The sequence below is a fragment of the Uloborus diversus genome, chromosome 1, assembly GCF_026930045.1.
Source record: "Uloborus diversus isolate 005 chromosome 1, Udiv.v.3.1, whole genome shotgun sequence".
Classification (NCBI taxonomy): domain Eukaryota; kingdom Metazoa; phylum Arthropoda; class Arachnida; order Araneae; family Uloboridae; genus Uloborus; species Uloborus diversus.
This window is the reverse complement of record NC_072731.1, coordinates 154,533,867-154,552,714: the sequence shown is the minus strand read 5'-3', so window position 1 is coordinate 154,552,714 and position 18,848 is coordinate 154,533,867. Positions and strand designations below refer to the sequence as shown.

Genomic DNA, 18,848 nt, shown 5'->3' with positions numbered 1-18,848 from the left:
TTAAATCCGAAGACTAAGAAGCTCGTTATTGAAGAATAGGGAGCTCCAACTTGTTGAAAAATGAACGACCATGATCGTACAGCGAGAGACAGAAGAATTAGTCTTAAGATTTGATATCTATACGGAAGGTTCACATGTCGAACATTTGGGAAATAAATTTTGCTTTCTCCAGTAAAGTCAACGTTGTTGCTGCATTAGTAATATGCTTATTTGATAAGCCTTCCAATCCCTGGAGAGAATTGTCACAAAACCTGGACACTTCGCGGCACCCCTCGCCCGTCCTTGTGGTCATCCCAGGGTGCCACGCCACCCAGTTTGAGAACCAATGAATCAGTGTATCGTCAGTGTTGGGCCGAAAGCCCCACAGTGGCGCACATTGCGTTGTGTTTTTTCAATGTGTTAATAGTAGAACATAGAGGAAATAGTAGTTGAATTCATTGTATCATCTTTGAACCATTTTATTTACAAGACTAAGATAGTAACATTTAAACATTGAATGAACGTTTTAAGACTATAAAGATTATGAAGACAGACATATTAAAGACCGCTCTCTAATGCTAAGTTCGTGATCATGGGATTTGTGGTCATGAGATGAAATCAAAAACCGTTTAGATATGGCTCCAGCAGCATATTTTGTGCACATGAACTCTGGTAATGAAAGATATTGCATTCTGTTTATATAACAAAATGAGTAAGCACCTCACATTACATTTGTTTTATCTTACTGTGACGATATAGCCATTAATGTAAATTACATATAATTATGCACAATTTTTTTTCTTTTTTCTTTATTTCCTTTTCTTTTTTTCCCTTTTTTTATGATGTCATAAAAATGTTTTGAACATGTGAAGTATTATGGCGCTAATCGCATTTTCATTCGACAATTTGTTGCTTTCCTACGATTTTTATGTGTTTATCGATTATAAAACTATTTAAAAGGTGTAGTAATTCAGTAGTACTTAATAGCATTCTAAACTACTGGGCTTATTTCTTTTTAGTTTTTTTGGTTTTTACGCAGTCGGGTTTTTTGTTTTTATTTTATAATTATTTTTTATTTTACATTTTTTTTAGTTAATTTTCATTGATTTGTTTATAATACGGTAAATTTCGCTATCTTGTCATTTCACTGCAAGAATTTATATCGTGAAGATTATTAAGTAACTTACGGTGGTCTGAACTACTGATTATTAGTCCCTTTAGGGGATATATACGCTCAAAACTACATATGCATGACCTTTAGCAAAAATACACGAACTTAAGTCAACCACAGCTCAGTCCAATGTAGTTCCTTGGGGTTGTGTACAGTGACACATTAGCACATTATCAATGGCAACATTTTTCGTTCTATTTTACTCTGATTACGAAGTGTATCGAATTCTGTTGCTGATGGTTTGATTCTGACTTCTACTCTAGGAACATTGTTTTTAATTGCTTTGTAATCAAATTCTATATAAACATCCTGTATAAACTCATGATGACGCGAGCTCGGAAACGTCGTCAGTCAAATCTTTCTGGCATAACTAAAAGAGCCCGTCAAGAAAGTACACCGCGTTAATTCAGTCTCCTGAATCACGACAAAAGCAAATACAACATATTAGAGATCAAAATCGACTTAATTATAATAGTCTTTTACCGACGACAGAGAAAAAAGTGTTTTATAGCACAGCGAAAAGAATGGCTGACTATGGCAAAAGTCGGTAATCGGATCAAAATCGATTTAGTTGACTTAGCAAACAAAAAATGCAGGTAGCGAAAACACGTGTGACACGATCCCGAATTGACAGTTTGGCGATTGGTTGTTGCTTTGGTAAATGTTGATTCCTGTCATATGTTTAGTGGCACTTGCAAAGTTAAGACAAATCGATTGACGTAAGAAGCATCAAAATTATCCAAGGCATTAAGTCTCTACAACGCCACATAGAAACAAACATACATACATAGATACAAGCATAGACTCATTAACACTTTACCTTTCTTTGCGTCACGCACGCGCAGTCGGGTTAAAAAAGAAGAAAAAATATCTCAGCTAAAAAATCAAATGCCAGCACTGCTTCCCCAAGAGAATTTAGAACTTTCAACAGTTCTTACATTTTCAAAAAAGATCGTGTCAAGGTCGACAACAACTAACTGAAAAACTTTCGTATACTTTTTGAGCGATACAAAAAAAAAAAAAAAAAGCCAGGAAGGCTTTAACTCGTCGCAAAGAATGTTTCTCGTTGTTATGGATACTTGCCAGAGATGTGCATTGTCAAAACAAATGTTTCCTTCCTCGAGCAGAGATTTATTTAATTACCAGAAGAAGAGAGGCAGACAGGTTGTTTCAAGACGGAGAAGGATTACTTTGGAGGATTCGACAGTCAAAAACTATAATGCAGCTTGGAGAATTTCACCTAATGCCGGTTTGTTTTAACTAGTATGCAATTTTCAAATTTTATTTCCATCACTTTATCTCATTACTAACCAGAATGCTTCCAAAATCTGCATATTTATTTTTACTTCAATGTTACTTTCGTCAGAATGAAATTACTACCAGGTTCAGCTGAATTTCAAGTGCGATTAAGTGAATATTCATCGTGAGTTTTATAATGTACTACGGAACCTACGCTACGAAACTTGCATGAGATGAGTTATGTACCCATTCAGTATTTAAATAAGTCAATCATTTTTAGAAATTTGCTTAAACTGCCGCATTGAAAATTGCTTCTGAAATAATCAGTGCAAGGATGTAATTTAAATTGCAACTTCTTATCACTACTTCTTTATATTAAGCCTAAAGTGCAATTGATGAAGCAGGAGATTCTTTTTTACCCTCCTAAGTACGATTAATGCGTACTAAAATTAGAAAAAGTATTTGTCTTAAAGTTCTTTTCAAGTAGTTGTGAAATTGTTGGAAAGTTTAGTCACCGCTGGAAAAAAAAGCGTTTACACTAAGAAACGTGTCTTTAAAATATGAAATAACTTTGTTCACAACATCTATCTATTTATTACAGAATTCAAATGCAAACATACACACGCTTGCACACTCACGTGTACGTACAATATTCCCATTGCATCATCTTTATCTTTACTAATAATAAAGCACAAAGTCTCTCTGTCTGGATGTCTGGATCTCTGTGACGCGCATAGCCCCTAGACCGTTCGGCCGATTTTCATGAAATTTGGCACAAAGTTAGTTTGCAGCATAGGGGTGTGCACCTCGAAGCGATTTTTCGAAAATTTGATTTTCTTCCTCTTCTGTTTCATTTTAAAGAACATTTTCCGGAGCAAAATTATCATAAGATAAACGAGTAAATTACGCGATTATCCTGACGTGGAATGGGAGAGCGAATGAACCATATCCAATTGGCAAGAAACTCATCATCCATTATTTGTAAATATACAGGCGAACTGAATGACCTTTTAATTTTCAACTTCGGGAAAGCCGTGCGGGTACTACTAGTTAACAATAATATCAGACGTTTCCTGTTTAAAAAATACCTTTGGTTCTTTTTCATGGTTGAGAAATCAACAAGAATCAACAAACGAAACTGCGGATAATAGCTGCAAATTAATTTTGTGCTCAAAACCACTGACATGGTTAATGAGTTGGGTAATACAACTTGGTCCTACATTTGAATTTGCCTTGTCGTTGCAAATTGACGTAGATTCAAGACTGGTGTGCCGATAACAAAAAATGCACCTTTCAGTTTAAAAAAGCCCTTACAGTAATTAAACTCTCTTGCAAAATTTCTCTTGTAATTTTTGTAATTTAAGAAATGAAAATGCTAAAATATCCTTTGATATTGCATCGAAAACAGATTGATACAGTGTGCCTGACATTCAGTAAAAGGTAGATGCCGACGTAAAAAAAAAGTGTTAAATTATTTCAATGATAAGATGAAAATACTGTTGGCAATTTTCTAAGAAAAGAAAAAAATCCAAAGCCTAGTGCTAGTTATTAAAAATAAATTAATTGTGAAACCTAAAATATTGATAAATATCTGTTGCTTTTTTCTTCTCCAAATTCTTAAAGCGTAGAAAGTGTATCTTAAATTTACGTAATGTCTATTGTACGATATGATTTTAAGACTGATGGTTATTAATCAATCTTGCAATTATTAATTTAAAGTATTTAAAAAAGATATATTTTGAATTAATGCTTACTAGGCAAGCAATAATTGTATATATATTACAAAATATATGTAAAAAAGTTTTTTTCTCTTTCGAATACCTGTTATAAGTACCGCAGCATATAAGTTAGACTAGCTTATCCTACGAAAACACTTATCTCCAAGTTGAGACAAAATTTTACACTCTGCTACACAGTTATCTTCCTTAAAATATGTTAATTTATTACGAATTTGTAATATTTAAGTATTTTTTCTAACTTTTTATTAACAAACTTCTTTTAAATTCTTGAGCAATTTTCAATCATATTTGTTTAGTATATCATTTTTAGGACGACACATCCACATAAATAAAACAAAGAATATACACTCTGTCGCAAAAAACTATATGCACCCAGAATAAAATAGAGCTACACTCACGAAACTTGTCAGACATGTAGTGTATAAAGAGATAAGAAGATGATAAGAAATTCAGAACAAAAGATAATTTTATTAAGCAGTACAGCATGCTAAAAGTTACAAATCAGTAAGCAGTAAAGCCACCTCTGGCAGCTATACAAGCTGAAACATGACGTGGCATCGAATGAATTAGGTCACTTATGACACCCTGCAGAAGATCATGCCATAATCTTTGCAACTGCGTCGTTAATTCCCCTGTATGCCGGGATGGCTGCAGTTGCCTTCCCAGCACGTCTCAGACATGCTCTATTGCGAAAAGTCTGGTGACCTAGCAGGCCATTGGAGTACGTCATATCCCTGAAGACAATGTTGAGAGAGTCGCGCAGTATGTGGACGAGCACTGTCTTGCTGATAAATGGCACCTGGGCGACTTGATAGCATAGGCAGAACAATCGGCGTTAAAATGCTATCCACGTATCTGCAAGCCGTCAAAGTGCCTTGGAGAACAACTAGAGGGGATCGTGTGTTCCAAGAAATCGCTCCCCACACTGTCACACCTTGTGAAATGACTGTATGCCGCTCGACAACATATGTCGGATCGGAGCGCTGGCCGATGCGCCTCCACACACGTGTACGGTGATCATCCGCACTGAGACTGAATCAGGATTCATCGCTGAAGATCACGCGCCTCCAGTCTGTTACACTCCAAGCTGCCTGAAGTCGACAAAAATCCAGTCGACACTGCCTGTGATGTAGGGTCAGTGGCAAGCGTCTCAATGGACGTCGGCTCCTTAAGCCAACTTCGACCAGTCGTCTCCTAATGGTTTCCCTTGATACTACCGGATGTCTGAAAGGAGGTAAGTGGCGTTGAATCGATGCTAGCGACGTTGTCGGTGCCGACGTGGCTGCTCTTCTGATTGTGCGATCCTAGCGTTCATTTGTGTTCCTGGGACGCCCTGGCCCTCCACGACGGTAGACTCTTCCTTTCGTGATCCATTGTTGCCAACACCGAGCAACTACCATATCACTCCGACCGAGGTGCCGGCCAAAACTCCTGTTTGACCAACTTGCTTCACTGGGGCCTATTATACGGCCCCTATCAAACTCCGTCATCTGTTCGTACTGCCGCAGGTTACGTCTTAGGGGCATCTTAAGTCACAATCCAGTCTACCGAAGTCAACAGATTCGATTGAATAGCCCTACGGCACAAGCACTCATGCTTTTAAACTCTCCCACCTGTGCAACTCACATGCGCCTAGTGCATTCTTTCATTGCCACTGAAATTTTAATCATTTGCATATCGGCTACCAAACTACATTTGTGCCGAGCATCATGATTGTGGTTCTAATTCTTCTAGGTGCATATTTTTTTTTTTTTTGCGACAGAGTGTATATCTATAGAAATAAAAATGGATGTTGGTAAATTTGTGGGTGTGTTTGTTCCCTAAGATCCCGGCAGATTTGGCTGAAACTTTCACCGTTTGTTCTTTTTGGTACTGGGAAGGTTTATAGATCAGATGGCCAAAAATCCGATTGATAGTTCCTTTTTTATTCCAAAATAAGTCCCAATTTTCGCATAATGCCCCAATATGGGGGTGAAAAAATACGTGCACATATTAACATTATGTGTCCATCGAAAGCGCTATTTTTTCTGCTGAAGATGGCATCTGTTAAAAAGTTCTAAGTTGTATAAAAAACGAGTTATGAGCTTTTTAGTACCTTGTTCGAATGCTTTTATTAACTCAATTCATCATTTAGTGTGTGGGGCTCTCAATGGTGATCTCGCCACATATATATTAACCAAAGTAATTAGACGACATTCATTAGCGAAGAGAGAACAGAAACTATCTTTATTTACAAAACATGGACGCCAGCACTAGAGATTCGAATATCATAGCAGTTGCCACTCAATATGAAAACAGAAAAGTGATATATATAAATTATTGCGGTTACAATGAGACACCACATCATTCCCCCGTCTAGTGAGGTACCGAACGATTAAGAAATTGTTCAAAGAAAACGAGCCGGGCGTCGAACGATACGTCAAGATCTGGAATGGAAGGTCCTCTGCAAATCTAACTTTCTGAGGAGCTTTTGGAGTATAAGACTTTGGTTTCTTGAGAGCAGGCTGTTGATCTGATTTGGCTGTGGAAGTTTGTGGCTGTTCGCTTGGCATTGTATTAGATAGAAAATCATTTTTGATTGTAGCGGTTACAGTGTGACACCACAAGTGCATCATCTCAACTCTCAGTTGATAGCTAGAATTGTTGTATTGTTGAATATTTTTGCGTTTTATCTGACTGTTCGAGGCTTCTCTCAAGTCAAATCTTTAAGTAACGTTTTTCCACAAGATTGGCTGACAATAAATGGATTTGGTTGATCATTTTCCATTTAAACGGAACTTTAATGTAATTAATGGGTTTTTTTACTATCATTTGTGCTGATTGGACGCTTACTCATTATCCAATCAACCAGCAGAAATTTCGCCAAAATTTGTGCAGAAAGACTTCAGTAGCTGATGCATTTGGCAGTTTTTTCAACTGTCGCTGTTTCTGAAGTCAAAGACTACGTAATAATGTTTCTCTTCTTTCACCATGTAAACAAAATATCGCCAATCAAAAAATCTTTAAAAAACATTTTTTAATGTGTAAAATGATCCACCAACTAAATTAAGCAAATCCATAAACAGCACAAAAACTTCCATTGTTATTTTTTTTTTTTTTTTTTTTTTGCACAATTTTAAACAATCACCAAATTTTACTACTTATTTTGAAAACATTTCGGATGAAGCTGTTTAACGCCATTTTATAGTGACCAAAAGTATCTGAGTATCTGGCGACAATATCTCTGTAACGAAAATTAGTAACATATCGCTTTAAAAAGTAAGGAGGGGGAGCATTATCGAAAGTATCCCAAAACCATTCCCGCAAATGTGGTAAAATCGCACCAAGAGCCCACAATGAAGGAAATTTTCCAAAATAACTAAAGCAAGTATAAAGGGATTACGGGTGGCTATATTTTTTTAGACAGTTTGTACTTTAATAGCTATACAGAGACTTAGATATTGTTGCAAGTTTATGAAGCACGTGTTTGAAATTACATTAAATCATGAATTAAAATACAAAGCAAACCGCCAGCTACTTTATTCGGTCCCTTTGCGAGATTGATGAAAACTATTCTCGCGAAGCGATCATGTTAATCATAACCCCGTCATCATTACTGTATCCTATAATTCCGGCTTCAATTTCATCTCCTTTTTACCATAGACGGGACCTCTCTATGTAAATTTCTTTACTCTATGAATAATGCTAATATTCAAATTTAATTTTTCGTTAACTCTAATTTTAATTGTTTTAAATGTAAATATTGCTTAATTATTCGGATGCTCATCGTCGTTAACATCAGAAAACTTTCTTCTTTCTTGATTGCTGTCTACAGTTTCAGATGATATGACAGTATTTGATTGCGAAAGATAACAGTACCAAACGTTCAAGAATTTTTATTTGTGTTGTTGTTGCTTGTCCCACTTGGCAGACAGAAACATCATACCAAGTCCATGAAGCCGTGCAAACAAAGTCCCTCCAAAACAGCAGAAGGGTCGGAATACAGCTGATTCAGGTCACAGCCGATGCAAGAGAAAATATGGGCGGGAGCAGCCTGAGTCAAATTGCATTTTGGGCACAAGGGGAAAACCTTAATACCAGCCACATGTCGCTGTGCTCGAGTGTGTCCACTTCTCAGTCGGGCTAGGACGGTTTGTTGTTCCCTACTACTTGCCCGAAGTAAAGCAGCGCCAGGGCGGGATGCTTTGTACCATTCATGAATAGGGGGCTGTCTCCAAGAGGAACTGATGCTTTGCTTAACACGGGTGGCAATTTCTGAAAAAGAAAGGCATCCGTTATGGGGAGAGATCTCTCGGCTCCCCTGACGAGCCAGCCCACCAGCAATCTCATTTCCAAATACATCAACATGTGACGGTATCCATTGAAAAGTAATGGTGAGACGTTTACTCAAGTGTTTTAGATGTTCGATTATGTTCAGAGTCGTTTTGTCACCTTGTTTCCACCATTCAGACAGATACTGAATATAATTTTTATTTGTACCAGATATATGACTTCATTTGATTTTCTGATTGAGATTAATGGGATAAAAAATAGTCTTCAAAAAATGAAAAAAAAAGTCGAAAGTACCTATAAAAGCAGTGAATCTGATAAAGATCATTTTTATAGTACAGGGCGATGTGGAGCAGAGTTGAATAGCGGGGTCAAGTGAAATGGTGAAATATTGTCTCTGTTTTTTGTGCACCCATCTGGTAATATTTAAATCATGGAGTTACATATGTAGCCTATTGCAGTCAGGAAAAAATTAATCTCTGAAAGTTGAAGCATGTGATAAAACAAGGAATTTTCAAAAATTGTATCATTTTGTAGTTCATCAAAAATTAATTTTCGTTATTATAAAATGATATAGTTCTTATAACATCCCTCTTTCAGGGTCTCTATAATCTACAATGCAAGAGCAGATTCCAATTTCATATTGTTTGCATTTTGCTTAAACTTGACTTTGCGAACTTTATATTAAAACTAAGGTCTGTACTTACACGGAATGCCTTTTTTTTTCTTGCCTTTTAATTATACGTATTAAAGATTCACTCCCCATTCTTAATTTTCGTGCTACCTTCGACCCACTTTCTAGTTGTTCAAGCGTATCAAAAATCTTTATTTTTTCCTAAGTTGTCGCAAACTTTCGCTTTTTTTCCCATCTTCAAACTTTAGATGAAACAGCGTGCCTAGGTGCCACGCTATTTCATCACCTTTCATAGAATAAATAAATGAAAAATTAGGAGTGGTGATTATGCACACTAATAAAGCTAGCATGTTTATGTTTATAGTGTAGTGTGTAGGAACTTGCGCAGTCAGTGATGCTAAAAGGATGAAAGTACATTCATGAAGTCTATGTTTAATAGTGAATAACAAAACCGAAACTTAGCATCACGATTCCCTCCCAAATAGTTTCGTGTTGAGAGCGAGAAATTCGCTTTAGCTCTAAAATTCGTTGCTCCTGAAAACCTCGTGTTATAACCATTTCGCGTAAGTCGGATCGACTATCCAAGTTCACAATTATTACAGGAAACTGAATCGTAAATATGAAAATATATCACTTTTTAAAGCGGAGCGTATTGTAAAATTTTTCTCCTTTAAATGCAGATAAATGTGAAGCGGTGATATTGATGCAACAGAAAGTTCAAGCAATTGCTGTTTAAAGAACCGTCAATTTAATTGTGACTAAAATAGGTCTAACAGAAATTGTGCACAAGCAGAAATCTGTTGTAGTTTGCATTTGTGCGGCTACATTCGTATTGTAACTTTCTTACAACATTTTATGTAAACAATGAGTACAACTTCAAAATAAAATAAAGCAGTTTTTAACGTATTTACAAAATACCTTGCATCAATTGCTAAAATAAATACTCTTGTCATACATTATTCCTCTATTTTTCAGACTTCACCAGCTGAGAAGAACAGCCTGAAGCTTAAAGAATTGCAGATGATTTTATCATCGTTATTGTTCTGAAGCTCTTCGAACCAATGTTTTGAACTTTCATTATGAACTTTGAGCCGTGTTTTTAAAAAAATCTTGATTCTCGAATTTATGTGAATTTTCATGTGTGCAGATAATTTACTGTTCCAAATTAATCTGATTTAGTTGAAACTGTATGTTAATAATGCATAGTTACGATAATGCTTATTTTGTCTTGTTTTAAGTATTTGATATGGTTTTTAATATAAATTCTAACGGTGGAATTATTACAACTAGTTGAGTTAGTGTTTGTAATGTGCAAAAATATAATCTATAGGTCACTTTAATCTTTTAAATTATTTTCCTCCCATGGAACTTTATTGTATAAACGTAATCCTGTGATTTGTTTTACAACTGGGAAACAATTTGTGGAAAAAATACATTTCTTTGTTGCATTTATCATTTTATGATATATATGAGTATGGGAGTGCGAAATTAGAATGTGTGATTGGGTGTGTTTCTGAAGGACTTTCAGTGTGACTGAAATGAAGTCAGGTTGCACGGTGTGAGCTGGTGCTTTAATTGGTGAATTATATATATACATATTGGTCGGGTTATCATAAGTAAAATATGAGCGAGAGTTACACTTGAGAATAGTAAAATACGCCTAATTCTCGATTTGTGCAGCAAATTCTACCAAGAAACAATACTGTACCCTAATTCTAATCTTTTTTCATTAAACATATGTCTTTATTACTCATAATAAAGCTGAAAGTCTCTCTGTCCGGATCTCTGTCAGGATCTCTCTCTGTCCAGATCTCTGTCTGTCAGGATCTCTGTGACGCGCATAGCGCCTAGACCGTTCCGCCGATTTTCATGAAATTTGGTACAAAGGTAGTTTGTAGCATGGGGGTGTGCACCTCGAAGTAATTTTTTGAAAATTTGTTGTGGTTCTTTTTCTATCCCAATTTTAAGAACAAAATTATCATAAGATGGAAGAGTAAATTACAAAATTATCATAACGTGGAACCCTAACATGGGCACAAGCCAATTTGCGAGATACGAAAATATCATAACATGAAACCGAAACATGGGTACTTGTTTCAGTATTATGTACAATAGCGAACCATGGGTACCATAGGGGGGTACCATGGGTACCATGTTCGGTACATTGGGTACAAGCCAATTGGCGAGAAAATTTACCATACAATCATCATAACGTGGAACCGTAACATGGGCACAAGTCAATTGGCGAGATACGAAATTATAACGTGGAACCATAACATGGGTACAAGCCAATTGGCGAGGAAGTTCACCATTCATTTATTGTAAATATACAGGCGAACTGAAAGACCTTTTAATTTTTCTATTACGGGCAAAGCCGTGCGGGTACCACTAGTTTGTAATAAATTGAACGTTTTAAATATTAATGTGAAATTGAGAAATTCAAGTGCTGTACAAGTCGCAAACTAAGTATATTTTCAAAGTGTAAAAGAGAAATGTGTGAATGAAGGTGTAGAATATTTTGTGCAGTTATGGCGATAATGTGAATGAGGAAAAACTGAGTTTGATAGAAATTTGATTGGTTTTGCGGAATATAAAGGTGCTATGAGCACGAGTGGTATTTGAATGAGTGTTGATAAAATGTGAATAAAACTGATTTCGCGATCAGGTGCTTGTGAATTACATTGTATGAGCATTTAGGAATAGAGCTTACAGAATATATTCTCTAAAAGTAAAGACATCACCTGATGAAATTCTCCTTTTTTAAAGAGTCCTTACATGAAACTCCCTAATCAATTTTAGACTTTGACAGTATAATTGCAACAATGTGCTTTAAATATTATGGCGACGAATGTCCACATATCTCAGTGATAAAGAAATGAAAAACGATTCTCTTTTTAGGTAAGCAATATCTTTTCAGGTACTTCATTTAGCATTATAAGGGAAAGTGCTGCCGAACTTTAGACAAAATTAAAAATGTATGAATCAATTATTAGTTTTATTGTATTTTGCTGAAATATTTTATTTTACTCTTTTTATTGCAAAATGTATATGTTACCGGCAAAAGTTTGAAACCTAGAGTTCTTTAGAATTCCTCAGGATTGTATATAATGCCTGAAACTATCCAGTAATTAAGTATGAAACGCTTCATATTTGACACATGCCCTAGATGTCCCATAGCAGTGATTCTCAACCTTTTCAGTTCTGAGGACCCCCTGGTACCCGCCCGAATCCTAAGTGGACCACATACAGTGGAAATAATATTTTCACAAGAATTATATTAGGTGGTTGGAGATGAATCCAAAAGTTTTCTTTATTAATGGAATTGCTGCTATAAAAATGATATTGATTAATTTAAACAGGATGTTCACGTACCATATGAATACTGCTCGCGAACAATTAGTGATCCGCGGACCACATGTTGAGAATCACTGTTCTTTAGAATGCCAAATGTTAAACCGTCAAAATATGAAATACATCTCCGATTTGTTTCGAGTATTGTTACACGAGAAATTTAATGATGTAATTCAAAATTTTATTCAAGCTTACTATGATACAACAAGTAGAAACATTTTAGGTCCTTTTAACATGAAAATGTGGTTTCTATTAATAAGAAATGCGCGAATTTTATTTTGTATAACTTTCATTTTTCTTTAGGTGTTTGAAATATTTTAAAAAAAGGGCTATATCATTACTTTTTTAGAATAATATTTGTTTTTCTGAGATATGCACGACAGTTATGCAGTTCACAGTACAAATAAAGCAAAGTTAGTGTTGAAGTCTCTGACCAATAGTGGCTGAGAAGGTAAAACCAAGGCCGCCACACTTACATAGTATATGACCTGTCCAATGAAACATCTGTCTTGTCCGCACAAAATTCAAATGTTTTACTTCTTTAGCTAATTTCTTAAAGCACCGCAAGATGGTGCATTCAAGCTCCTTTTTTATACTTTGCCTAAATAGCATTTGTCAGTTCATAGAATGTTTTTCATTATATACAAAACCTGCAGAATGTATGCAATTATTCTAATATTTCATACTTTGGCTAAAAACGTTCGGCATAATATACAATTCTCAACCATCCATTCTATAGAATGCTAGCGTTTCATGATTTACCGGTAGCATATATGCACAGAGTGTTTCAAAATGAATCCCCAAATTTAAAACATTTTGCATATTCTAAATTGTTATTCTTATTTCAATCTTTAGCACTTTTGTAGATCCGATGAAGAATGTTAAAACTTAAAGCGAGTAAAAAAAAGGTTTTTATGAAACATTAAGTCCTACGTAATTCTTTTTTATCTCCAGAAAGTGAAGAATCTACATCAAGCACAAGTACTACCGAATCACATACGACCACATCTACAACTACAACAGAAACGACAACAACAGAAAAAACTACGAGTACAACGAAAGAACCAACGACCACCACAACAGAAACGACAACAGAAGGTATAACTCGAGACTTTTTCACTTATAGAATCTTATGTAACGCATGTTCATTGAAAAGGTACTTTCAATGACGGATTGAATGGCAAACATTACTGATCGCGTTTGGGTGACAAATTTTAAAGAGATTACCAAAAAAGAGAGAAAATCTTAAAAGTATAATTTTCGATGCAATAGATTTCGGTATTTTCGAAACATATTCCAACCATTTGCTACATGGTGGCCTTATTTGGTGCATTTACCTAATATGTATACATTTTTCGTGTGATATTTTTTCTGCTTAAAAATGTGCAAAAAAGTTTGAACAACATTTTTTGCACGCAGTTGAGTGTTTTATATCGAAGGGTTGAATTAATTTTAATGGTATTCTGTATGCTAGGTTAACTCTATCCTGTCTCAAGTTATACTTTTAAGTCAGTCTATTAAACTAGCAAGTTCATAATAAATTAAAAGAAAACACAAAATTTGTACAATTCATTTTTGTACGTTCTTTTAATATGGTGTTAACTTTGAATTAAGTAACACAAAAGTTGCGACTTTCTGTAGGGGCATTTAACTGATTGATAATGCACAGTATGCACATGGAAGTATAACTGTTTCTGAAAATTCCCATTTGAATGAGGACAACGGTACACAAAACTGTAAATTAGGGAAAGAAAAACATTCCTTAAGATCCCCGTTAGAATAACGACCTCAGAGTCCGAAAATCCCCAAAACAGTAAGGGTAACGGTTTTCCAATAACGTCGAACACCCTAATCTTCGTCAGCAATAGTTACAAAAATCTTCATTAGAAAAAGTCCAATAGCATAAATAAATTCACCGTTTGAAATAAGAACAAAATTCCCTATTGTCGCCATTAAAATAAGAATATTAGTCCCACAAAATCCTAATCAGTATTGTTAATCCTTAAAACCACAGAAAAAACGTCAAAGCTTTCATGAAAATCAAAAATAATTCTCTGAAATGGAGGGCCCTCGCAGATTATTTTACATTTTAATAGAATTAATTTAAAAAAACCTTAAATAACATTAATAATTCTATTAATAATTTTAATAGAATTATTAATGTTATTTACGGTTTTTTTTAACGCTTTATTTGGAGGATTATTATTAACTTAATACAACGAAAACCCAATTTTACATCCCATGAATCTACGTTTTTCTCGCATTTCACGTCCCCTCCCCTATTTTTTCCCTACACCAATAATACTAATTTAATCCTGGAAAGTTTGTAATTTTTGGATTTTCTACATTTGACGTTTTCCATGGGAAGGGAAAAATATATTCTAAAATAAGCAATGCTACACCCGTGCGGAATTCCACACTGCTCAGAATTCGGCAATGAATTTATATTAAAAAATAATGAACTCTTAGATTAGAATTCGGTATCGTCTTTTTATCGTTTTAGCTCTGCTTATTGTAATTTCAGAGCAGTTATAGTTTAATGGTTGGAGTTATAATCTTATCTTGAGAAAACTTTTTTCTATTTTTTTTCCACAGAAATTAAAATTATATTTGATTTGATTTAGATTTTAGAGGAGTGTTCTAATTCATTATTTGGTGTATTACTATCGCACAAAACAAGAGATAAATTCGGCATGTGCAGATTTTTTGGAATTTAAAGTGGTGAAAAAATGAGGATGGGTCAAGATATTATTCAATACCATATAATCGAGTTTCAGTAAAAATTCGGTTAAAACTTAGAAAAGAAATTATTTTAAAAAAATAAATAAATAAAAACTGAACTTTCTTGCTTATATGTATTGTGGTGAAAAATAAGTAAGTTTGCAAAAGTTTAGGCATCCCATTCCATCTAAAAGTATTGAAGTATTAGACATTTTTGTAAATCTAAAATATGGATACTAATAAAAGTGGTTGAAAATTCAAACTTACTTTATGTTATGATGAAAATATAAGCGATTTACAATAATATATTGAGAACTACTAAATTTGATAAGACAAAAATAATTTCAGATGCAACTACGTCAACGCTGCAAGCGACAACAACAATCACAGACATACCAACGACGACCACTGAAATGCCAACTACAACTGAGACGACAACATTAAAAGAGACAACAACGACTACGACAACTGAAATCCCCACAACAACTACCACAACTGAAATCCCTACTACGACAACAACAACAGAAGCTCCTACTACGACAACAACTGAAGCTCCTACTACAACAACTACAACTGAAGCTCCTACTACGACAACAACTGAAGCTCCTACTACGACAACAACTGAAGCTCCGACTACGACAACCACAACTGAAGTCCCTACTACGACAACAACAACGGAAGCTCCTACTACGACAACAACAACGGAAGCTCCTACTACGACAACAACAACAGAAACTCCTACTACGACAACAACAGAAACTCCTACTACGACAACAACAGAAGCTCCTACTACGACAACAACAGCAGCTCCTACAACGACAACAACAACAGAAACTCCCAGTACTACTACAACTACAGAAACTCCAACCACCACAACTGAATCCCCAACTACTACAACTGAAACTCCCACTACAACAACAACCGAGCTTCCAACTACCACTACAACAGAAGCACCAACAACTACAACAACATTAGCGCCAACAACAACTACTACCGAAATTACAACAACTACCACAGAACAAACTACAACTACAACGTTGGAGCCTACCACTACCACATCAGCACCTACTACGCCAGGTCCAAGAACAGGTAAGAGATGCGTAACACTTCGTCTTTCTTTATAAGCACGTTATCTACAGTATTACATCTTTGAGCATAGAATTTTTGACGAGAGAATGTAAATATTAGAACAATTTTTAAATGATGATACGCTAATGTTTCAAGTTCATCAATTTAATAGACAACTGCAAGAAAAACAAGAAACCAAATTAACGAAAAGCATAAATGATAAAATTTTATTCTCAACTGATTTCTGTAGGACTATTACTATATTGATAACTCAACTGACTTCTGTATTTTTAATCATTTTCTAAAAACTTTAGATATGCTAACAAGACCTTAATGTTATCTTTTTTTTAAAAAAAAGTATTTAATCATATTTTACCTTTTTTTACTTTTTATGAATTCTCAGTTTCAATTCCATAAATTTTATAACGATGTAAGATTATACATCTGTTTTTCATTAACTACATAATTTTTATGAAATATTTGGCAAAACTTAAAGAGAAATAGGAATGAAGTCAATATTTGACTACATAGCTTTGAAGTTGAAACAAACTACCTTTTAGTAATTTTGTATTAAATTTCATAAATATTAGGGAATCAACGGTGCTACAATTTTGACTGCTCAACGAATACATGAAAAAGGAAACAAACGCTATAGAAACATTTAGAAAGTTGAAAAAACGTCTGTTCTTTATACATAAATCAGGAGATGGCTTTCAAAAAGAATTCAATCGCAAAAAATTAACATGTAAACTAAAGGTACATTATTCTTTAGCAAATTGAAAAAAATTGAATCCAAAACGCGTTTCTTCAAATATCTCGAAAACTCATTCTTGCAGACACCGCCGTTTACCTGTACACGACAGTATTCCAAGCTGAAGTCACAGACCTGTTTATTATCTCCCACGATCCTTTGCCATGCCTGTAGTCAGTTTTTGCCCTTTTGAGATTAGTATTGTGCCTGACTGCAGGCAAAAGTTGTTTTCTGTGCCATTTCAGTTTATTAAAGCAGTTAACAGTTAGTAACAGTTGCAATTTTACTACACAAAAATATATAAGGTATAATCCATCGCAAACTCAAACAATGTAATTTAGTCCTAACCAGACAATCAAAAGGAGCTTATTCTAAGATTTCAAGTGAAGTAACTAAAGTATTACGAATGCTTTTGCAGAAATTTAGAAAAATATTTTCAGTTTAACTATAGATAGAAACATTTTATTTGCAGCCTATTCGCATTGCTCTTGGGTAGAAACAGTTTTTGCTTAGACTAAAAACTTCCAGGCTTGCGATTAAACCCTTTCTGAAAGTCACATCCTCAAATATTAATAAATAGAACAAATTCAGAGATTCCTTATATTTTCCTTTTGCAGGAGTATTTTATAACGAGACTGGTGATTATTACTTTCCCAATTTAATTCGCAATGCTACCTTGGTTGATGAATCCTCAGACCTCAAGATCACAAACGGACCGATCGGATTTGGCTGGGCAATCGATCTGGATTCCAATACTGATGATCCTCGTCGATGTCTGAAAATGAAAGTAACTCCTTGGAACGCGCAAGACGGTCTGTGCTGGTTCAATCCAAGCAATTGTGACAAAGGTTTCTCAATTAGTATCTGGGAAAAGATTACCTTCAATAGATATGACACTCAAAATCATTTCATAATTAGTACAGGTAAAATCGCTTCTTTTTTTTAAAGATCATCTTTTACTGTATGCTGTTAAATAAAGAAGATTATTTCTTGGATAACTTTACGCCACGAGTAAATCATCTTGATGGTCTCAAACAAGGGGAAACTGGGGGTTGACGGGACACATTATGCACCTTACACAATATGACGGCTAAATCGCATGTTCACGAAATCTATTTTTGTACAGATAATGCAAACATGTCTCTATTGAAGGATGACAAATTGAAATTATGTCTTAGATTTTTTCGAGAAAAACATGACTTAACTTGATAAAATACATTTTATCATATTGGTCTCCGTCTCTGGGGTCCAATAGGATTTGCTAAGGATATAATGGACAAATGATTTAAACTTCTGTATGTGAAAATCAATGGCATATTTTTGGTTTCTAAAAAGGAAATAATTACAAAAATCACTGCTTTACAGTATATTCTAAAAGATTTTTCAAGAAACTTGTTTCTCGTTCGAATAAATCTCTTCTAGATTTTTAGCTATACATTCTGTGTGTTCTTTCACTTTTAGCTTGTTTCTATATTAGGTGCAGATTCAGATAGGTACCAGGGAGTTTCTCTTTACTTTAATGGAATTTATATATTTTCGTTGGTCTCTACGGGGGAGCAAATGTGGAATTTGACTGTTCCGGGACCTGTTAAAAATAATACCTGGAGTCAAATTGGATTACTGTGGACAAAAGAAACCGGTCTGGAAGTAAGTGTTTGCTCCATTATTTTTCCTGTGTAAAAATTTCGAGCTTAAATAATATACATATAGAAACAACATTTTAAACGGGACAGCAAAACAAAGACATTTGACGAAAAATTTTACTGTTAAGTCTAGTACTGTTAGGTAGTCCAAAAGTAACTTCCCCGTACATATACGAAGCAGTAGCGGCTTATCCGCTGAGGCTAAAATTTTAGATATGGTTATTTGAAAATATGCACTCAAGATTGTGCTAATTTTAAACAACGCAGTGCTCTCGGTTACGGT

At 34.8% G+C, this 18,848-nt stretch overlaps 2 protein-coding genes across 2 annotated transcripts in view; both read left to right on the top strand.

Moving 5' to 3' along the window:
- Positions 1-5,325: 5,325 nt before the first annotated feature.
- LOC129216435 (integumentary mucin A.1-like) lies at positions 5,326-18,079 on the top strand. The gene is made up of 4 exons (XM_054850652.1): positions 5,326-5,362; positions 13,337-13,480; positions 15,452-16,192; positions 18,075-18,079. The coding sequence occupies exons 1-4, from the start codon at positions 5,326-5,328 to the stop codon at positions 18,077-18,079; spliced, it is 927 nt and encodes a 308-aa protein (XP_054706627.1).
- A 333-nt stretch (positions 18,080-18,412) lies between these two features.
- The window catches only part of LOC129216424 (adhesion G protein-coupled receptor L3-like), a 64,135-nt gene continuing 63,699 nt past the window's right edge, over positions 18,413-18,848 (top strand). The window contains exon 1 of the mRNA XM_054850642.1: positions 18,413-18,569. Within this exon, the coding sequence (XP_054706617.1) occupies positions 18,483-18,569 (87 nt within the window). The 5' untranslated portion in view covers positions 18,413-18,482. The remainder of the gene's footprint in view (positions 18,570-18,848) is intronic.